At 44.4% G+C, this 15,269-nt stretch overlaps 1 protein-coding gene and 1 long non-coding RNA gene across 3 annotated transcripts in view; one reads left to right on the plus strand and one right to left on the minus strand.

Moving 5' to 3' along the window:
- The window catches only part of ddc (dopa decarboxylase), a 50,130-nt gene that overhangs the window by 6,067 nt on the left and 28,794 nt on the right, over positions 1-15,269 (plus strand). The window contains exons 1-4 of one of the 2 annotated variants that reach the window (XM_034202645.1): positions 9,178-9,268; positions 13,670-13,877; positions 14,947-15,060; positions 15,137-15,256. In XM_034202645.1, the coding sequence (XP_034058536.1) occupies positions 13,677-13,877; positions 14,947-15,060; positions 15,137-15,256 (435 nt within the window). In that variant the 5' untranslated portion in view covers positions 9,178-9,268; positions 13,670-13,676. Of the gene's footprint in view, positions 1-9,177; positions 9,269-13,669; positions 13,878-14,946; positions 15,061-15,136; positions 15,257-15,269 lie in introns of those variants that run through there. The other variant, XM_034202646.1, reaches the window with a different exon arrangement.
- On the minus strand, positions 1,676-2,395 carry LOC117537433. The gene is made up of 2 exons (XR_004567718.1): positions 2,234-2,395; positions 1,676-1,852 (listed from the first exon to the last, which is right to left on the minus strand). It is a non-coding gene; the product is annotated as an uncharacterized LOC117537433 (long non-coding RNA).

The following is a 15,269-nucleotide window of genomic DNA, read 5'->3' on the forward strand; positions in this document are numbered from 1 at the left end:
CAATCCGCTGGGAAACGGCTCTCATGTCAAGAAGCATGAGATCAGTGCATGCACTGCATCGTCCAATCAGTGAGCGATACATAGTAAGGGGGCGGGGCGAGTATCTGAGGATTTCATCGGAGGATGGTCTGGTGGTTCCATTATCGCTCCTCGCTCCTCGATCCTCGGTCCTCCGGCAGAAATAAGAGCCATGGGACGGTACTCAAGACGGCGCAGGCAAATCAACTTCCGGTGAGACCGAGGAGCGAGGAAATGAAAATAGTCGACCTGAGAAGCAGCCTGGGACATAGATATATATAAACACTAGATGACTCACCCGCGCTGCTGACCAATGGAGACCGACGTTGCCACTTGGCCGCCATCTTGCTACAGGGAGTTCTCTCATTCATAACATTATGGTTTACTATTTAAATAACCATAGCTTGCTCAATTTTCAACCAATTTTCAAACGGTTTGGTTTTTTATAAACATCAAAGATGTAGTTATGATACTGCATACTTATAATCATGGACTTTCATATGAAAATAACATTAATCAGATAAAGCAATAGCTATACACACACACACACACACACACACAAGGTATTTATATTAAATATTTGCCGGTGTATATATTTCCATTTATTTTATTATATTGTTAATATTTAAAATAAATTATAAAATTAAAATACATTTATATTTTATATATAAAAATCGGTCTCATGTTACCACTCTGTAAGCCAAGAGTTGTTAATTTAGCAATGCCTTAGCTTTAAGAACAGGGACACAACTAATGACAATAGCATATGTTGGTATATTATTTAGATATTCACACCTTTATCAGAAGAACCAAACCAACATAAAATGTGCTCACAGACAGGCCAGTTCTGTCTAATTTATCACAATTATTTTTGACATGATATCTTCATATTACTATACTAGTTTTGTATTTAGTTTCTAGATTTGTAAACAAATCCAGAACCTTTGAAATATGTTATTGAAAAAAGACCAAGAATAATATAAACTGTACCATGTGTCCTTGTGTGTCCTTCTGTAGTCCATTTGTGGTTTGTCTTGTCTCACCCCGGCTGATATATCACAAAATCCACTGTTTAAATTGTTCCCTATATTGCCCCTATGCCCCTGTAAGGTGTCCTTGGGTCCTTGGGAAAGGCGGCCTCCCAAAATAAATGTATTATTATTATTAAGAAGAACAACTTGGTGTGGTGTGGAGGGGATGTAGGAAGCAGGAGCAGGTGGGGAGAGATGGGGCTTCAAGATTCAAGGTTATTTGTTTTAAATGTGTCTTGGAGATAAGGACCAGCTGCACACAATAAAATACAGTATAACACAAAACCAATAAGACACACGGTGACACATGGCACACCAACAATCAATCATCGTCCAGCCTCAGCTTTGGTATTCTTTCACAACCATGTTATGGGTTTATTAGACTGAGCAAACATAAACATATGTGGGGAACATAGTGCTGTGTCTCATGGAACATGAAGTTTTAATAAATACATAGTATGTGGCGATATATGCTCCTAGTGGTAGCGATTCACCATTAAACAACGAAGAAGAAGAAACATCAGGGGGAAAGAGAGGGAGACACACAAGCACCCACTACGGCACGTAACACATGTTGTTACGTTCCCTCTTGGCGAGGGGTACAAAGGGAAATGACACGACCAGAGTAGAATTGGTATGTGTTACCAGCGGTTTATTTGTAACTGCAAGTAAGTAAAATGATATGCACAAAACAGCTTGGCCCAACAACGGGTCAAACTGTTACTGTCCTGTCACAGGAAACAAAACCGTCCCTTCTTAGGGCAAGTTCCCACTGCCTCCTCCTCTCTTCGGTTTTGGGAAACCTTAAAAACACGAGATAGGTAGCCAGATATATAAATTATTGTCAAAATTTTCCTCCCTTCTTTCCTTTAACATTAAGGGTAAGGACAAAAATACACACCGAAATTATCATATTTTTGGTATGTATGCATGTATGTATAGCCTACTTTAAGAATAAGACAACCACACTAAGAGTAATAAAAAGGTGTCCAAAAGAAACATTAAATAATTGTGTAAAGAAATGGTAACAACATATTCTAAAGAGGCTGGGTCAACAACAATCTTGCAATACTATTATCTCACATAGCCCCACTGATCCTGTGTAGCAGGACTTGTAATGTACATACATCCACTAAGTAATTAACGATTATCCTAATTTTAGTCATAATATTGTCATATCTTACACGTGAAAGGTGATCCCACGGGTTCTTGTTTGTAGACTGCGGTGATTAGAGCATCCGTAGGCTGCACAAAAGTCCGGCATAGTCAGGTACTTCTGTAAACACAAAGCCAGCAAATTCCTGTATCATAATGCAAGATGTTTTTAACAAGCCAAACCACTTGGAAGAAATAATATGTAACTTAAGTTATGTTGAAAAGAAAGAGCAGTTCTGCCTCTCCCACTGGTGTAAAGTTGCTGGGTCTGCTTGACGCCGGGACGACCGGCTGCCCTCCCCGACAGGCGCACGGACGCGAGGGCCCGCTCATCATTGTGCGACCGCAGTTCTCATTCATTTCATAACACTCCGTTCGATGTCTCACTATGGGATGCGCCTCATCGCGGAGCAAACAGAAGCATCAATCTCATTACGCCAATCCTGATTGGCTGGTGATCTTGACGTCAGCGTCAGGGAATTCACCCCCTATAAGTAGCTTGCGCCACGACGCATGCGTCATTCAAACACCTCTTTACGCTTCAGAGCACATCTCTATAGTAGCCGGACAAGCTTAACGGTCCACAGACTGAACCCAAATATAACCATTTCGGTCGACGGGCGCTCGCCGGCTACTCCTTCTGCTTCGCAAGAAGACGGTAATACTAACGCCAGTTAGTATTAAAATCGACCTCGCCGTTTCTTTCCCCGGAAAGTAAGGTAAGGTTTTGATTTTTCTCAAGCTAGCTACGCACCTGTTGCTAGCTAGCTTCCCCTTACTACCGACACCACGGTAGCGAGGACGCTTTTATTTTTCTCTCTCACGGAGGAGAAAAGGATTAGAAGTATATTGACACACCAGTCAATATTCTTTGAGAACAAAGGACCCACACCGTCCCTTTTTCTCCGGATTAAGGACGGGTTGGTAACACTTTTTCTCTCAACGACGTACCTGTTACGAGCAGCTCCTCTCCACGCCACGAGGCGAACAAGATGGACGCCTCTCCCCCTCACACCAGAGGAGTCAGGGACTCGGAGGCTCGGTCATGCGGCTGCGGGTTGAAGATAGCAGGCACAGACTCACACCAGGTCTGCTCGTCCTGCCTCGGGCTGGAACACGCCCAGGAGGCTATCGACAACCCCGGCTCGTGCGGGCATTGTGCCCTTTTCACCCGAAAGAGCCTCCACCGACGGCTAGCACACCAAGCTAGCTTGTTGGAACAGGACTCCCTCATGTCCACTGATTCGCCGTTTGGCAATCAAGACACGGGGGCGTCCGCCGCAGAGACTGAGCCCCTCACTGTGTCGATCTGGGGCTCACTAACAGCGGCAGCTGCGGAACCGGGATCCCACGCCGTGTCAGGCCGGGACCCGGTGGCGGCAAGAGACGCGGGAACGGAGCCCCACGCCTCACCAGGCGGGAGCTCCTGGCGAGACCTCACCATGGTCTCGCCCGCAGAGGCTCGGCCTGCTCCGCATACCGCCGATGGAACTGCTGGTGGCAGCCCACCTCCTACCGAGGATGGGCCCATCACCAAGCAGGAACCCCACGCTGCCAGCGAAGGTGGACCGTTTCCAGTCGACCATGACTGAACGGTCCTACAAAGCCGCAGCGTTGTCCGCCAGGGCTCTGAACGTTTCCTCACTGCTAACCGCATACCAAGCGGAGCTCTGTGAGGATATGTTAAGTAATCCTGGACCGGCCGTTCTGGATGAGTTGGCCGCGGTCACAGACTTTTGTCTCCGTGTCCAACGCTGCGCCGTCCAGGCCACGGGCAAAACAATGGGGATCATGGTGGTGCAGGAAAGAGCTAGATGGCTCAACCTCACCAACCTCCCAGACCGGGAAAAGGAGAATGTGCTTGACATGCCCATCGTTCCCGAGGGGATTTTCGGCTCTGCTCTTGCCTCCATGCAGAGGAGATGCGAGTCGAAAAAGAAGGAGGACGAGGCCCTCCACCTCTGCCTCCCTCGAAGGGCCCAGCCGCTGCCTTCGTAGCGGCAGCCCTTCGTCCAAGCCGCTCCGAACCCTGCTCGGTTCAAAAATACCGAAAACGCAGAGGTCGCAGTCCGCCCCGAGTCCCCAGCCCAGGCAGGGGATGAGGGCGAGCTGGCCTAGAAAATCTCAGGTTCCGGCTGCAGCCCAGGCGCAGCCAACCCAGAATTTCGGCCAGCAGTCGAGGAAGAAGAAGCGAGCGGCGTGACAGCCTCTCCTTCTCCCCTCTTTGACAGAGCTGGAAGTCTACGGTTCCCCAGCTCTAAATGTGTTCCCGCCGCCTCGAGAGATGCCTCAACACCATCCTCAAGTCCACGTAAACACATGTCACACACTTATTGATTTTTCTGTCATAAAACATTTTCCGCTGACGCATCCAGGCTTCGAGCCAAGGGCGCAGCTCGGAAAAAAATGAAAAGAAAAACAATAAAAACAATAAACAGTCCGTCAACTATTCCCCTTCTGAGAGCAGCTACGGCCTCTCTCAAAGGGCGGACAATTGACGGGTCTGTGAAGGCACCACCGTCACGCGCATGCGCAGTGCCGGCTGGGGCTGTAAAGGCACCACCGTCACGCGCATGCGCAGTGCCGGCTGGGGTCGTGAAGGCACCACCGTCACGCACATGCGCAGTGCCGGCTGGAGCTGTAAAGGCATCACCGTCACGCGCATGCGCAGTGCCGGCTGGGGTCGTGAAGGCACCACCGTCACGCACATGCGCAGTGCCGGCTGGAGCTGTAAAGGCACCACCGTCACGCTCATGCGCAGTGCCGGCTGGAGCTGTAAAGGCACCACCGTCACGCGCATGCGCAGTGCCGGCTGGAGCCGTAAGGGCACCACCGCCACGCGCATGCGCTGTGTCGGTGGGGATTGTCGAAATGGGGCACCACAGTGCTCAGACACTGGAGGGCCCCATAACACAACAAATAGAGACTCAGAGGGGAAGAGACGTGACATATCAGCTGGCTCTAAGGAGCATACAGCGGGAGATGCTCACGACATCTGCTTGGGTTTCTCAAGACAGTTACACGGAGCTACAGACTCCAAGTCACCGTCACCCCCCCTCGCTTCTCGGGCATTCTGCATTCGCAGGCCCGAGGAGAGTCAGCCCATATTCTGGAGAGAGAGATTCTCTCACTCCTAGAAAAGAGGGCTATATCTATTGTACCCGCCGAGCAGAGTCAGGGCGGCTTCTATTCCAAGTACTTCCTCGTTCCCAAACGGGGAGGGAACGGAATTCGGCCAATACTTGATTTGAGGGCTCTGAACAAATATCTAAAAAAGATATAAGTTCAGAATGCTCACTCACACATCTCTGCTGCGGCTCGTGCGACAAGACCACTGGTTTACATCAGTCGACCTGAAAGATGCGTACATCCCAGTATATTACCCACACAGGAAATATCTGAGATTCGCATTTCAGGGGATCTGTTATGAATACAGAGTACTTCCCTTCGGTCTGTCTCTCAGTCCAAGGGTGTTTGTACGATGTACGGAAGCCGCGATAGCCCCGTTAAGACAACAGGGTATTCGCCTGGCGACCTACCTGGACGACTGGCTGCTTCTCGCACAGTCGGAGCAGGAGGCTGTTACGCAGACAAATGTCCTCGTAAAGCACCTGCTCAACCTGGGTTTCATAATAAACACAGAGAAGAGCATGTTGTGCCCCGCGCAGACTATACTCTTCCTGGGTTTACGCCTGAACTCGGTGCCCTTTTCAGCTCGCTTGTCAGCGGAAAGAGTGAAAGCTTTCAGAGCTTGTCTCGCTCTTTTTCAGCTGCACAAACATGTTCTCTTCAGATCATGCCTGCGATTGCTGGGGCTCATGGCATCAGCCATCCTGGTCGTACGACTGGGACGCTTACACATGAGGGAGTTTCAGCGCTGGGTGGCCGCCCTAAAACTAAACCCCGCGGAGAGTTATGGTTACTGTGAAATGCGTAGGCACTGCGCCACTGGCTGCACCCGACTTTTCTAGTACGAGGTGTGCCTATGGGTGCTGTCCTTTCACGGAAAGTGGTCACCACGGACGCATGTCTGACAGGTTGGGGAGGTATTTATGAAGGTCGCCCGGTGAGGGGTCTCTGGAGCAGAGACCTCCAGCGGGCGCACATAAATTACCTGGAGCTTTTAGCGGTGTTTCTCACCCTAAAACGCTTTCTGCCTTTCCTCAGGGGACATCACGTCCTCGTGAGGACAGACAATATGACCACAATATCGTATATTAACCGCCAAGGGGGTTTGCGTTCTCTCCAGTTACACACACTGGCGCGCAAACTGATCCTATGGAGCGGTAGACGTCTCCTCTCTCTGAGAGCGACGCACGTACCGGGAGTGATGAACCTCGGGGCAGATCTACTGTCCAGAGGTATACCACTTTATGCAGACTGGACTCTACATCCAAGGATTGTGAGCCAGCTGTGGGTGCGTTACGGCAGAGCCGCGGTGGATCTGTTCGCATCGAAAGACAACGCTCAGTGTCAGCTGTTCTTTTCGATGCGCGATCTAAATGCACCGTTAGGCGTGGATGTTCCCACCCCTGGCTCTGATACCCCCAACTCTGGCCAGAGTGAGAGAGCAATGCCACACACTTATCCTGATAGCTCCGCACTGGCCAGCTATGTACTGGCCAGCGGAGATATATCAGCTGCTGTGCGGGCATCCATGGCAGCTCCCACTACGCAGGGACATACTGTCCCAAGCGGGGGGGGGCAATCTTTCACCCACACCCAGAGCGCTTGGCTCTATGGGCCTGGCCCGTGAGTGGTACAATCTGAATACAGTGTGACATGAAGCTGACCCTGGCAGCTGCCAAGCGAGCCAGTGGCACTCATGCGCTATATGTACAGTCTTCATGCACTCAGTTCGCCCCAGGGCAAACAGAGTGTGGTTGAAGCCCAACCCTACCTTTATCTTAAGGCGGTTGTTTCAGGTACCACATTTGACATTGAGGCATCCTCCCCGCCACTGTATTCCTCCGGGGAACAGCGGCCGGATTTGCCGTGTCCAGCCCGTGCTTTACGCACGTACAGGGACAGATCAAGGGTGCTTCATCATAATGACCAACCCCTTGTGTCCTGGGCTAACCCTTACGGCCCGTCTACACTACAGGCTTCGAAAAAGCTTGAAGCTGGGCGTGTCTGAAGCTTGGCGATTTTTTGCGACCAACAACCAATCACATGAATCTCCCGCCCCCGACATACAAAGCAATAGCGATGTTAAAACGAAGTAAACTGGATATAAAATCCCCAAACAGGCGAAAACCTACCAGTTTCACCCACTGTCTCTGCCACCTCCCTCCATGCCTGGTTCCTCCGGTTTGTATCCCGGTAAATAGTTCTGGTCGGAAAGAACCGGGTGATTTGCTACCGTAATTTCTCGTTTGGAATATGAGGAAATGAACTGCGGCCTGGCTCTCCCAGCTTGCACGCGGTTTGATTGGCTAGCGCTTGTGGGCGGGATTTGCATAAACGGGATTTGATTGGCTGACGCCAGCTTCGAGCAAGCATCGAGCCTCAAAAGTTGAACATTGTTCAACTTTTGACGCCGATAGACGCTCGCGATGCGTGCAACGCCTTGCCATGCTACCCACAATGCAGTTCGGCGAAGTTTGAAAATATCCTACGTCACCCCATTCAAATGAATGGGCGAAGCGTTGAAAGCATTTTTTGACGCCTGTAGTGTAGACGGGCAAGCCTGTTACTAAGCAACGGCTCTCCCACTGGTTTGTGGAAGCAATTGCTTTGGGGCTCATACGAGTCAGAGTTCGCAGGCACCCTCGGGTCTGCGAGCTCTTTCGACTCAGGGACTGGCTGCATCCTGGACTCTGTCCAGGATGTCTCCCATCCAAGATATTGGTGCAGCGGCGAGCTGGTCCTCGCCGCTCACTTTTGTCCGCCTCTTAACGGGCTGGACGTTCTGCTCCCAGTGTGACTCAAGCAGTGCTGGGCACCTGGTTGAGTCAGAGCTCTACCTGTTAAGTTCTGGTTGGTTTGGTGATTTTCGAGATAAGCTCGTCTGACAATACGGGAGCTACAATTTCCCATAGTGAGACATCGAACCGAGTGTTATGAATGAGAACTATAGGTTACTTACGTAACCCCAGTTCTCAGAGTAACATGAAGTGAGATGTCTCACCAGACGGCCCTCCTTGCTATGGTGAAGCGAGAAGAGGTGCTTATTTTGAATGACGCATGCGTCGTGGCGCAAGCTACTTATAGGGGGTGAATTCCCTGACGCTGACGTCAAGATCACCAGCCAATCAGGATTGGCGTAATGAGATTGATGCTTCTGTTTGCTCCGCGATGAGGCGCATCCCATAGTGAGACATCTCACTTCATGTTACTCTGAGAACTGGGGTTACGTAAGTAACCTATAGTTTTTATTTTTTTTTCAACCTGGCTTTATTATTAGACATTTCAATTACGGTGTGTAATTCATCCAGATTTAATAAAGCCATTAGAGCAATATTCTTTTAAACATGTTCTTACAATGTATAATTGGTACATTTGGTGACTCATAAGCCTGTGTAGAATCAGGAAATAATAGAAATGAAAAAGAACATGTGTATAATATTTTATATAACATCTTCTTTACTTTTATTATTTCATGTCTGTTTCTTTACCACTGTACACTGTACATGTCCCCGCTGTGAGACTAATAAAGGATTTCTGATTCCGATTCTGATAATACTGTAATATATTTTTATCTCATAGATTCTCTTCGAAAATCATACATTCTTAATATTTTCTTGGTGTGCCTTGATTATTTCAATGCTAACTATGTACATGTATACATGTTTTGTAAGTATACACCTAAATATGTATGTTCCGTGGATATCCTTGTGAATCAACCAACACTTGTACTGACCGTGAGCCCTGTTCCCATTGGCTGGAATAGTAGGGGCTGGGGGGTGGGGGTTTGAGGGTGCGTTAGTGGCAAGATAAAAGGAGCAAATATCTCTCGTCCTGCTTACACACACAGACACACTCACCCTGTGCCTGCCTGTCTGTCCGTCTGATTGTCGAAGCTAAAGAAGAGGCTCCACCACCTGAAGCTTTCACTTGAAAATGTAAGTACGCTCACACACACACACACACACACACACACACACACACACACACACACACACACACACACACACACACACACACACACACGCAAACATGTGTAATCCTATTTGAGATAAGGCTGAGGATAAGGGCTCTGCTTCTTAACAAGGGAGAGAGACATGCAGGATAAAACACTTGTTGAACAACACGCCCTGGTGTAGAAAAAGGGGCAATGTTCACATGTTGGGACATTTGAATAAGCACCGCTAATAATTTGTAAAGAAATATGTTCAAAGCGTTTTTCTACAATACAATTAACTTAGTGTTGTCGTACTGCAACAGGATTTTTCTTCAATACAATGTATAGCATGCTTTTTTCATTTGCAGTTAACAAAAATGCTTAGAGTAATTGTATTTTCCGTTGGTCATTATGTTCATGTGATGTGATCTTCATAAGACTATTAACCGGGTTTATGTGACTGTACTTTGGCCCATTGTGTTATGTGAGAATGAGTTCATAAGAGTCAATAAACTATAAACTTGAGAAAATACAAATGTTTATGCCAATCTCTTCTGTTCACATACATCAATAAATTAAATGAAAACTAAGGGATAAGAGGGTCAAGGGTTCATCAATTCATTTATATTGCGCAAGGCTTAGGCTGTGTGTGTGTGTGTGTGTGTGTGTGTGTGTGTGTGTGTGTGGTGTGTGTGTGTGTGTGTGTGTGTGTGTGTGTGTGTGTGTGTGTGTGTGTGTGTGTGTGTGTGTGTGTGTGTGTGTGTGTGTGTGTGTGTGTGTGTGTGTGTGTGTGTGTGCATTAAAGTTAATAATTAAAAAACTGTTTTGGAAATAGCAACCAACAACATTGTTATTTTGTTCTACTTGTTGGCAATGAACAGTTTTCATTTCAGTTTGAACTTGTATTGCACTCTTCTAATATATTCATGTATGATGGAGCATATGTTCAACCCAGTCTCACGGCATTTCGTGTTATAGTCACGACATTTAATCTATTGATACGTGTTCACCAACACGATTTTCCCCTTTTTTCGTGTCACACAGAACGATTTTAAAAGCAATGTATTTCTATTGGTAGTATGTTTCGTGCCTGCAGCACGTCTTTTTGTCCGTTCGGGTCTTGGAAGACCGGAAGCTGTGGGGTTCATAAAAACATGTTCTTACTCAATATCAAGCCACGATTATTGTTTTTATTTTAAATCGTATAATGTCTGACTTCTTTTGTCGTCTGTGAGGAAAATAAATGGGGCTCAGAGCCTCAGAATACTGAAATCTGTATTTTTTAAAAACTTTTTTCCTTCTAATTTGTTATTCTTTTCTAAATAACACACTGTTATTTACTCACCAATAACACACAATTATCCTTGTTTTTATTTATTTGTTTAATTCCATAATCTCTGGCTTTTTTGGCGTCCGTCAGGAACTACATTTCAAAATAACAGACGTAGCATCATTGTGATACACAGCCACTGAACTGATTACCCAAGATCCTCAGCTATGGTTTAAGCTCGCTGATTGGATGTTTTAGCCGCAATGCATGTAGGGATATGGTGTTCATGCCATATCAAATCCGAACAACTTTTTTTTTTAAAGAAAATAATACTTTATTCCGAGTGTTTTTGCTTTTCTCTTTGAAAGTCATCACATAACGGCATTGTAATACACGGTTCGGCTGCATTACATATTACAGATCTGCCTTGGTTCTTTATTTATAGAGACCTGATGAGAAGACCTTTGGAAAAACTGGAAGAAATGCCGCCAAAACTGAATACTTGACGTGGATCATAAATATATCAACAATTAAACAACATCTTCAATTTCTCTTCACACAATACGTCTCCTTGCAGTATCAACACTAATTCGGCTGACTTTTATATTTGATCTAATTCGTAGATAGGTTATATTTACACCATAACGGTGCACAGCTGATATAAAAGGACTTGTAGTGTTTAAAGATATTACTGATTTTCTTTGAATATAAGAATGTAAATACTGAGTCTGAAATAATATAGTAAATATGTAATATGTAAAATTATGTGAAAACATGAATAAAACTACACATCTTCAGATGTTGTACATACATAAGTGTCCTACACTAATAATACAAAGTTATTATGGCTGTGTGTACCTTGTGTGCACCGCCTAGTGGTTAAAGCACGTTATTGAATTATTGTTTTTACGTGTTATATTTGATGAAAAAAATATTAAGAGTACATACTTTCATAGGGGGAAAGTAGAAGGTCAATGATAGAAATATAGAATATAAAAAATCAAGAAGATACTATAAGTGATCTCTACAATAAAACATTTTAGTGCAGGATGTACAAAGATATTAATAGGAGGAGGTGCAAAACAGAAAAACGAATTAACCTTTATTTAAACATTAAATAATACTTTAGATTAAGGTCTTCTTTTAAATAAGAAAAAAGCTTTGGGGGTATCAAAAGATAAATATTAAGCCTGACAAAGTACTTAACATCTAATATATTGCTTTCCTGCAATGTTAACTATGTTGAAGCACTTATTTTAACTGATATTATACATATTATACTCTTATGTATGTAGATAGTATAAGAAATGTGCAGAATATGATGGTGGAGGTATACACACATATTGATAGATGTCTTGTAATGCACTGTTGAGGAACCTCAGCTGCGACCCAAGTTTTTCATTCATTGCATAACTACACCGTAGTTGTGTATATGATATGTCAATAAACCTTTGAAAATCTTGAAATCTTGAAAGGGATGTGCAAAATAGCCATAATATACAGTCTTTAATTAACTATTAGTAGAGAATAACGAGTAATGAATATACTTTATTACTCGTTTCCATTCATGTCAATTGCAGATAAATGTTTAGTCTTCTCAAGCACCAACTATCAAATATCTCTCCTGATTGTTGGCACTTGACAATCACCTTCCCTGAATTTTACTCAGGTGTAACTAAAGTCTGATTTAAGGGTTGTTTATATTTCACATCATTATTCAGAATCTGCAAAGTAACTCAAATAAATGTAGTGGAGTAAAAATACCAGGTTAACCTCTGAATTGTAGTGGAGTAGAATTACAAAGTAACAATGAGCTGTCATGTGGGTATATATTAATGCTGCGCATTATGGACAAAAGCGATTTTCACCCATTTATTAATTATATGTTTTACATTTGGTAACACCAATGTGTTAAATACTGGCAACTTCTAATTGTGGGAAAAACGAAAACGTTCAGTAGAGACGTCCCATAGAACATTTTGCGAAACACAATAGCCAGCGTGTAGTTCTGGGGGCGTTCGATTCCAGTTTTGGAAAGTCTGCCGTGGTTCTATTCCATTTCATAGAGCTGTATGACGCACAGCGTAACCTTGTTGCACTGCCACTCCAACATCCAATCACAGGGCTTGATGACTAATCACGGGGTTTGTAAAGCAAGGCGGATGTTGTAGTCCCAAACGATAGCTGGGGATTCTGGGTAGTGTAGTGTCTTCGGAAACTGTAGTGTCTTAACTCCTAAAAAACTATTTGTTTCTCTGAATCGAAGGTTAAAAACACAAAAGCATTGTACACAATTTAAACCAATCAATATTGTGTAATTAACAAGGATAAACTGATGTTTTTTTAGTGGATGAGTAATGCAGATATCACTGTGTAATCATTTGACAGTGAGGGGAATATATCCGGTTTTATTATTTAAACTTCGAGACCGGAAAAACTGTTTTCACTCACGCTAACTTGAAACTGCATACACGTTCTCCTGGCGAGACCTCAAATCAACTTCGTAATATCTATCAAACTATAGATCCTACACATCGACTGGACGTGGATTCTAAGAGTACAATATACACTTCTCGCCAGAAATCGAATCAAAAAGCATTTTAATGGCCAAACTATTCCACAATTTAGGATTTTCCAGAGAGGGTTATTTGTGAATAAACGTCCCTCCGGAGCGTTAGCAAAGAACGGGCCGGGAGCATGCTGTTTCTTACACGACCACTAGAGCACCTCTAGTGGTCGTGTAAGAAACAACATACACTTTAAAACGTGTCTCTGGGTCGTAATAAGGTCATGAACAATCGGCCTATATGGTTGTTTTTTGTAGGAGGACAGGCTGACATTTCAGTGTAAGCAAGTATGACTTCATTTCCTTTAACCTCACTTGGCATTACACAACTGGATAGATTTTACATCGATCCACTCATCCCTATAAGCAGTTGTGTAGAAATGATTCAGATATTTAAGTACAAATAATCTACAGTGTCAACATTATTTATTACAAGAAAAAGTCCTTGATTCAAAATAAAATGAAATTGCCCTCTGAAATGAAATGAAGATACTCATTACTCATAAAAAAAGTACACTTCAAAATTGTAAAAAGTGTTTGAGAAGTTTTTTTGTACTATTTTCCAGTGTTACCATGGATACAGCAGAGTTCCGGCGCAGGGGGAAGGAGATGGTGGACTATGTGGCCGACTACCTGGACAACGTGGAGCAGCGACCGGTCTACCCAGATGTGGAACCAGGGTACCTCCGTTCTCTGATCCCCGCTGAGGCCCCTCTGGAGCCTGAGAAATATGATGATATAATGACAGACGTGGAGAGGGTCATAATGCCAGGGGTGAGATCATGCTTCTGTTGAATTGTTGATGCGCTCGATGGCGTTGGTGATAAACATATTCCCTTGTGCTTCTTCTGACTGTGTAGTTCAGATTAGCTCGTTTAGAAAAGTTATACTGGTATAGAGAAGACAGTTCTTTTATTGAATCATGACAACTAGTGCTGGGGGGGAAACGATTATTTTGAAAACGATTAATCGGGCGATTATTTGATCGATTAGTCGACTAATCTAACGATTATTTTTCTGTTGTTCAATTCATAAAAAACGTAATGTAAAAAAAAAATTTTTTCACGATACTGTGTCTCAGGGGATCTTAATATTTCAGAACCTATTAATGTGTTATACCAGATTAACGGAAATAATCTCAGCTAATTGACGATACAAACCATGTTTACCAAAACAAAACACAAGTCTCATAAGAAGCATCTAAATGACCCTTGAGCGAAAAATGCTAACGGACATTGGCACAGAACTCAAGATAAAAGTACCCTTATTACTTATCGTAGCTGCACATACAATATATCCAATTAAAGCTGAGACTCCACAGATTATGTAGGTATATAGTATCATCACTGAGTGATCCGGACTCGCGACAGGGGAAGCAAATACAGTCATCACAACACGTACCTTCACAGAGCTTCTAGGGAGATCGTCTCACTACCGTAGCTGTCAATCTGATCAAAATACGTGTTCAATGGCATTAAAATGAGAAAAAACGCGGCTGAATCGGTTAATCCATAGGTTTTTAACGTCTATGTATAAAAAAATGATTGCATTTCTAATCCATAATTCCATTTTTATGTAAAAATCGGAGAGCAAATGCTAGCTGCTAATGGTAGCCACCACAGCTAGCTGCTGCTTCTGCTAGGCTATGCAGCAGTCTCAGTGAGATATAAATATATAAATATCTTTGCGTTTTGGACTAACTTTAAAATATTCCCATGCTTTTGAAGACCTAGGGCGAGATGTTTTCGTTTGGGGGCTTCGTGCGCAATCCTGTGAGGAGGAGGTGGTGACTATCCAAGGTCTTGTTTTCAGATGAATTAAGTATTTGCATGTTTTTTTCCAGGTCACTCACTGGCACAGCCCATACTTCTATGCCTACTTTGCAGCTGCTTCCTCTTACCCTGCCATGTTGGCTGACATGCTGTCTACAGCTATTGGATGCATTGGATTTTCCTGGGTAAAAACACTTTGCACAATGTTATGAACACAGAACATTTGAGAAAATTGTTTTATATTTTGGGTTTGTTTTCTAGGCTGCCAGCCCAGCGTGTACAGAGCTGGAGACAGTGATGTTGGATTGGCTGGGCAAGATGTTGAACCTGCCTGAGGATTTTATCGCTGGGACAGAAGGCCAAGGAGGAGGAGTCATCCAGGTAAAGGTTTTTT

Source organism: Gymnodraco acuticeps, unplaced genomic scaffold (assembly GCF_902827175.1).
Source record: "Gymnodraco acuticeps unplaced genomic scaffold, fGymAcu1.1, whole genome shotgun sequence".
In the NCBI taxonomy this organism is placed as follows: Eukaryota; Metazoa; Chordata; class Actinopteri; order Perciformes; family Bathydraconidae; genus Gymnodraco; species Gymnodraco acuticeps.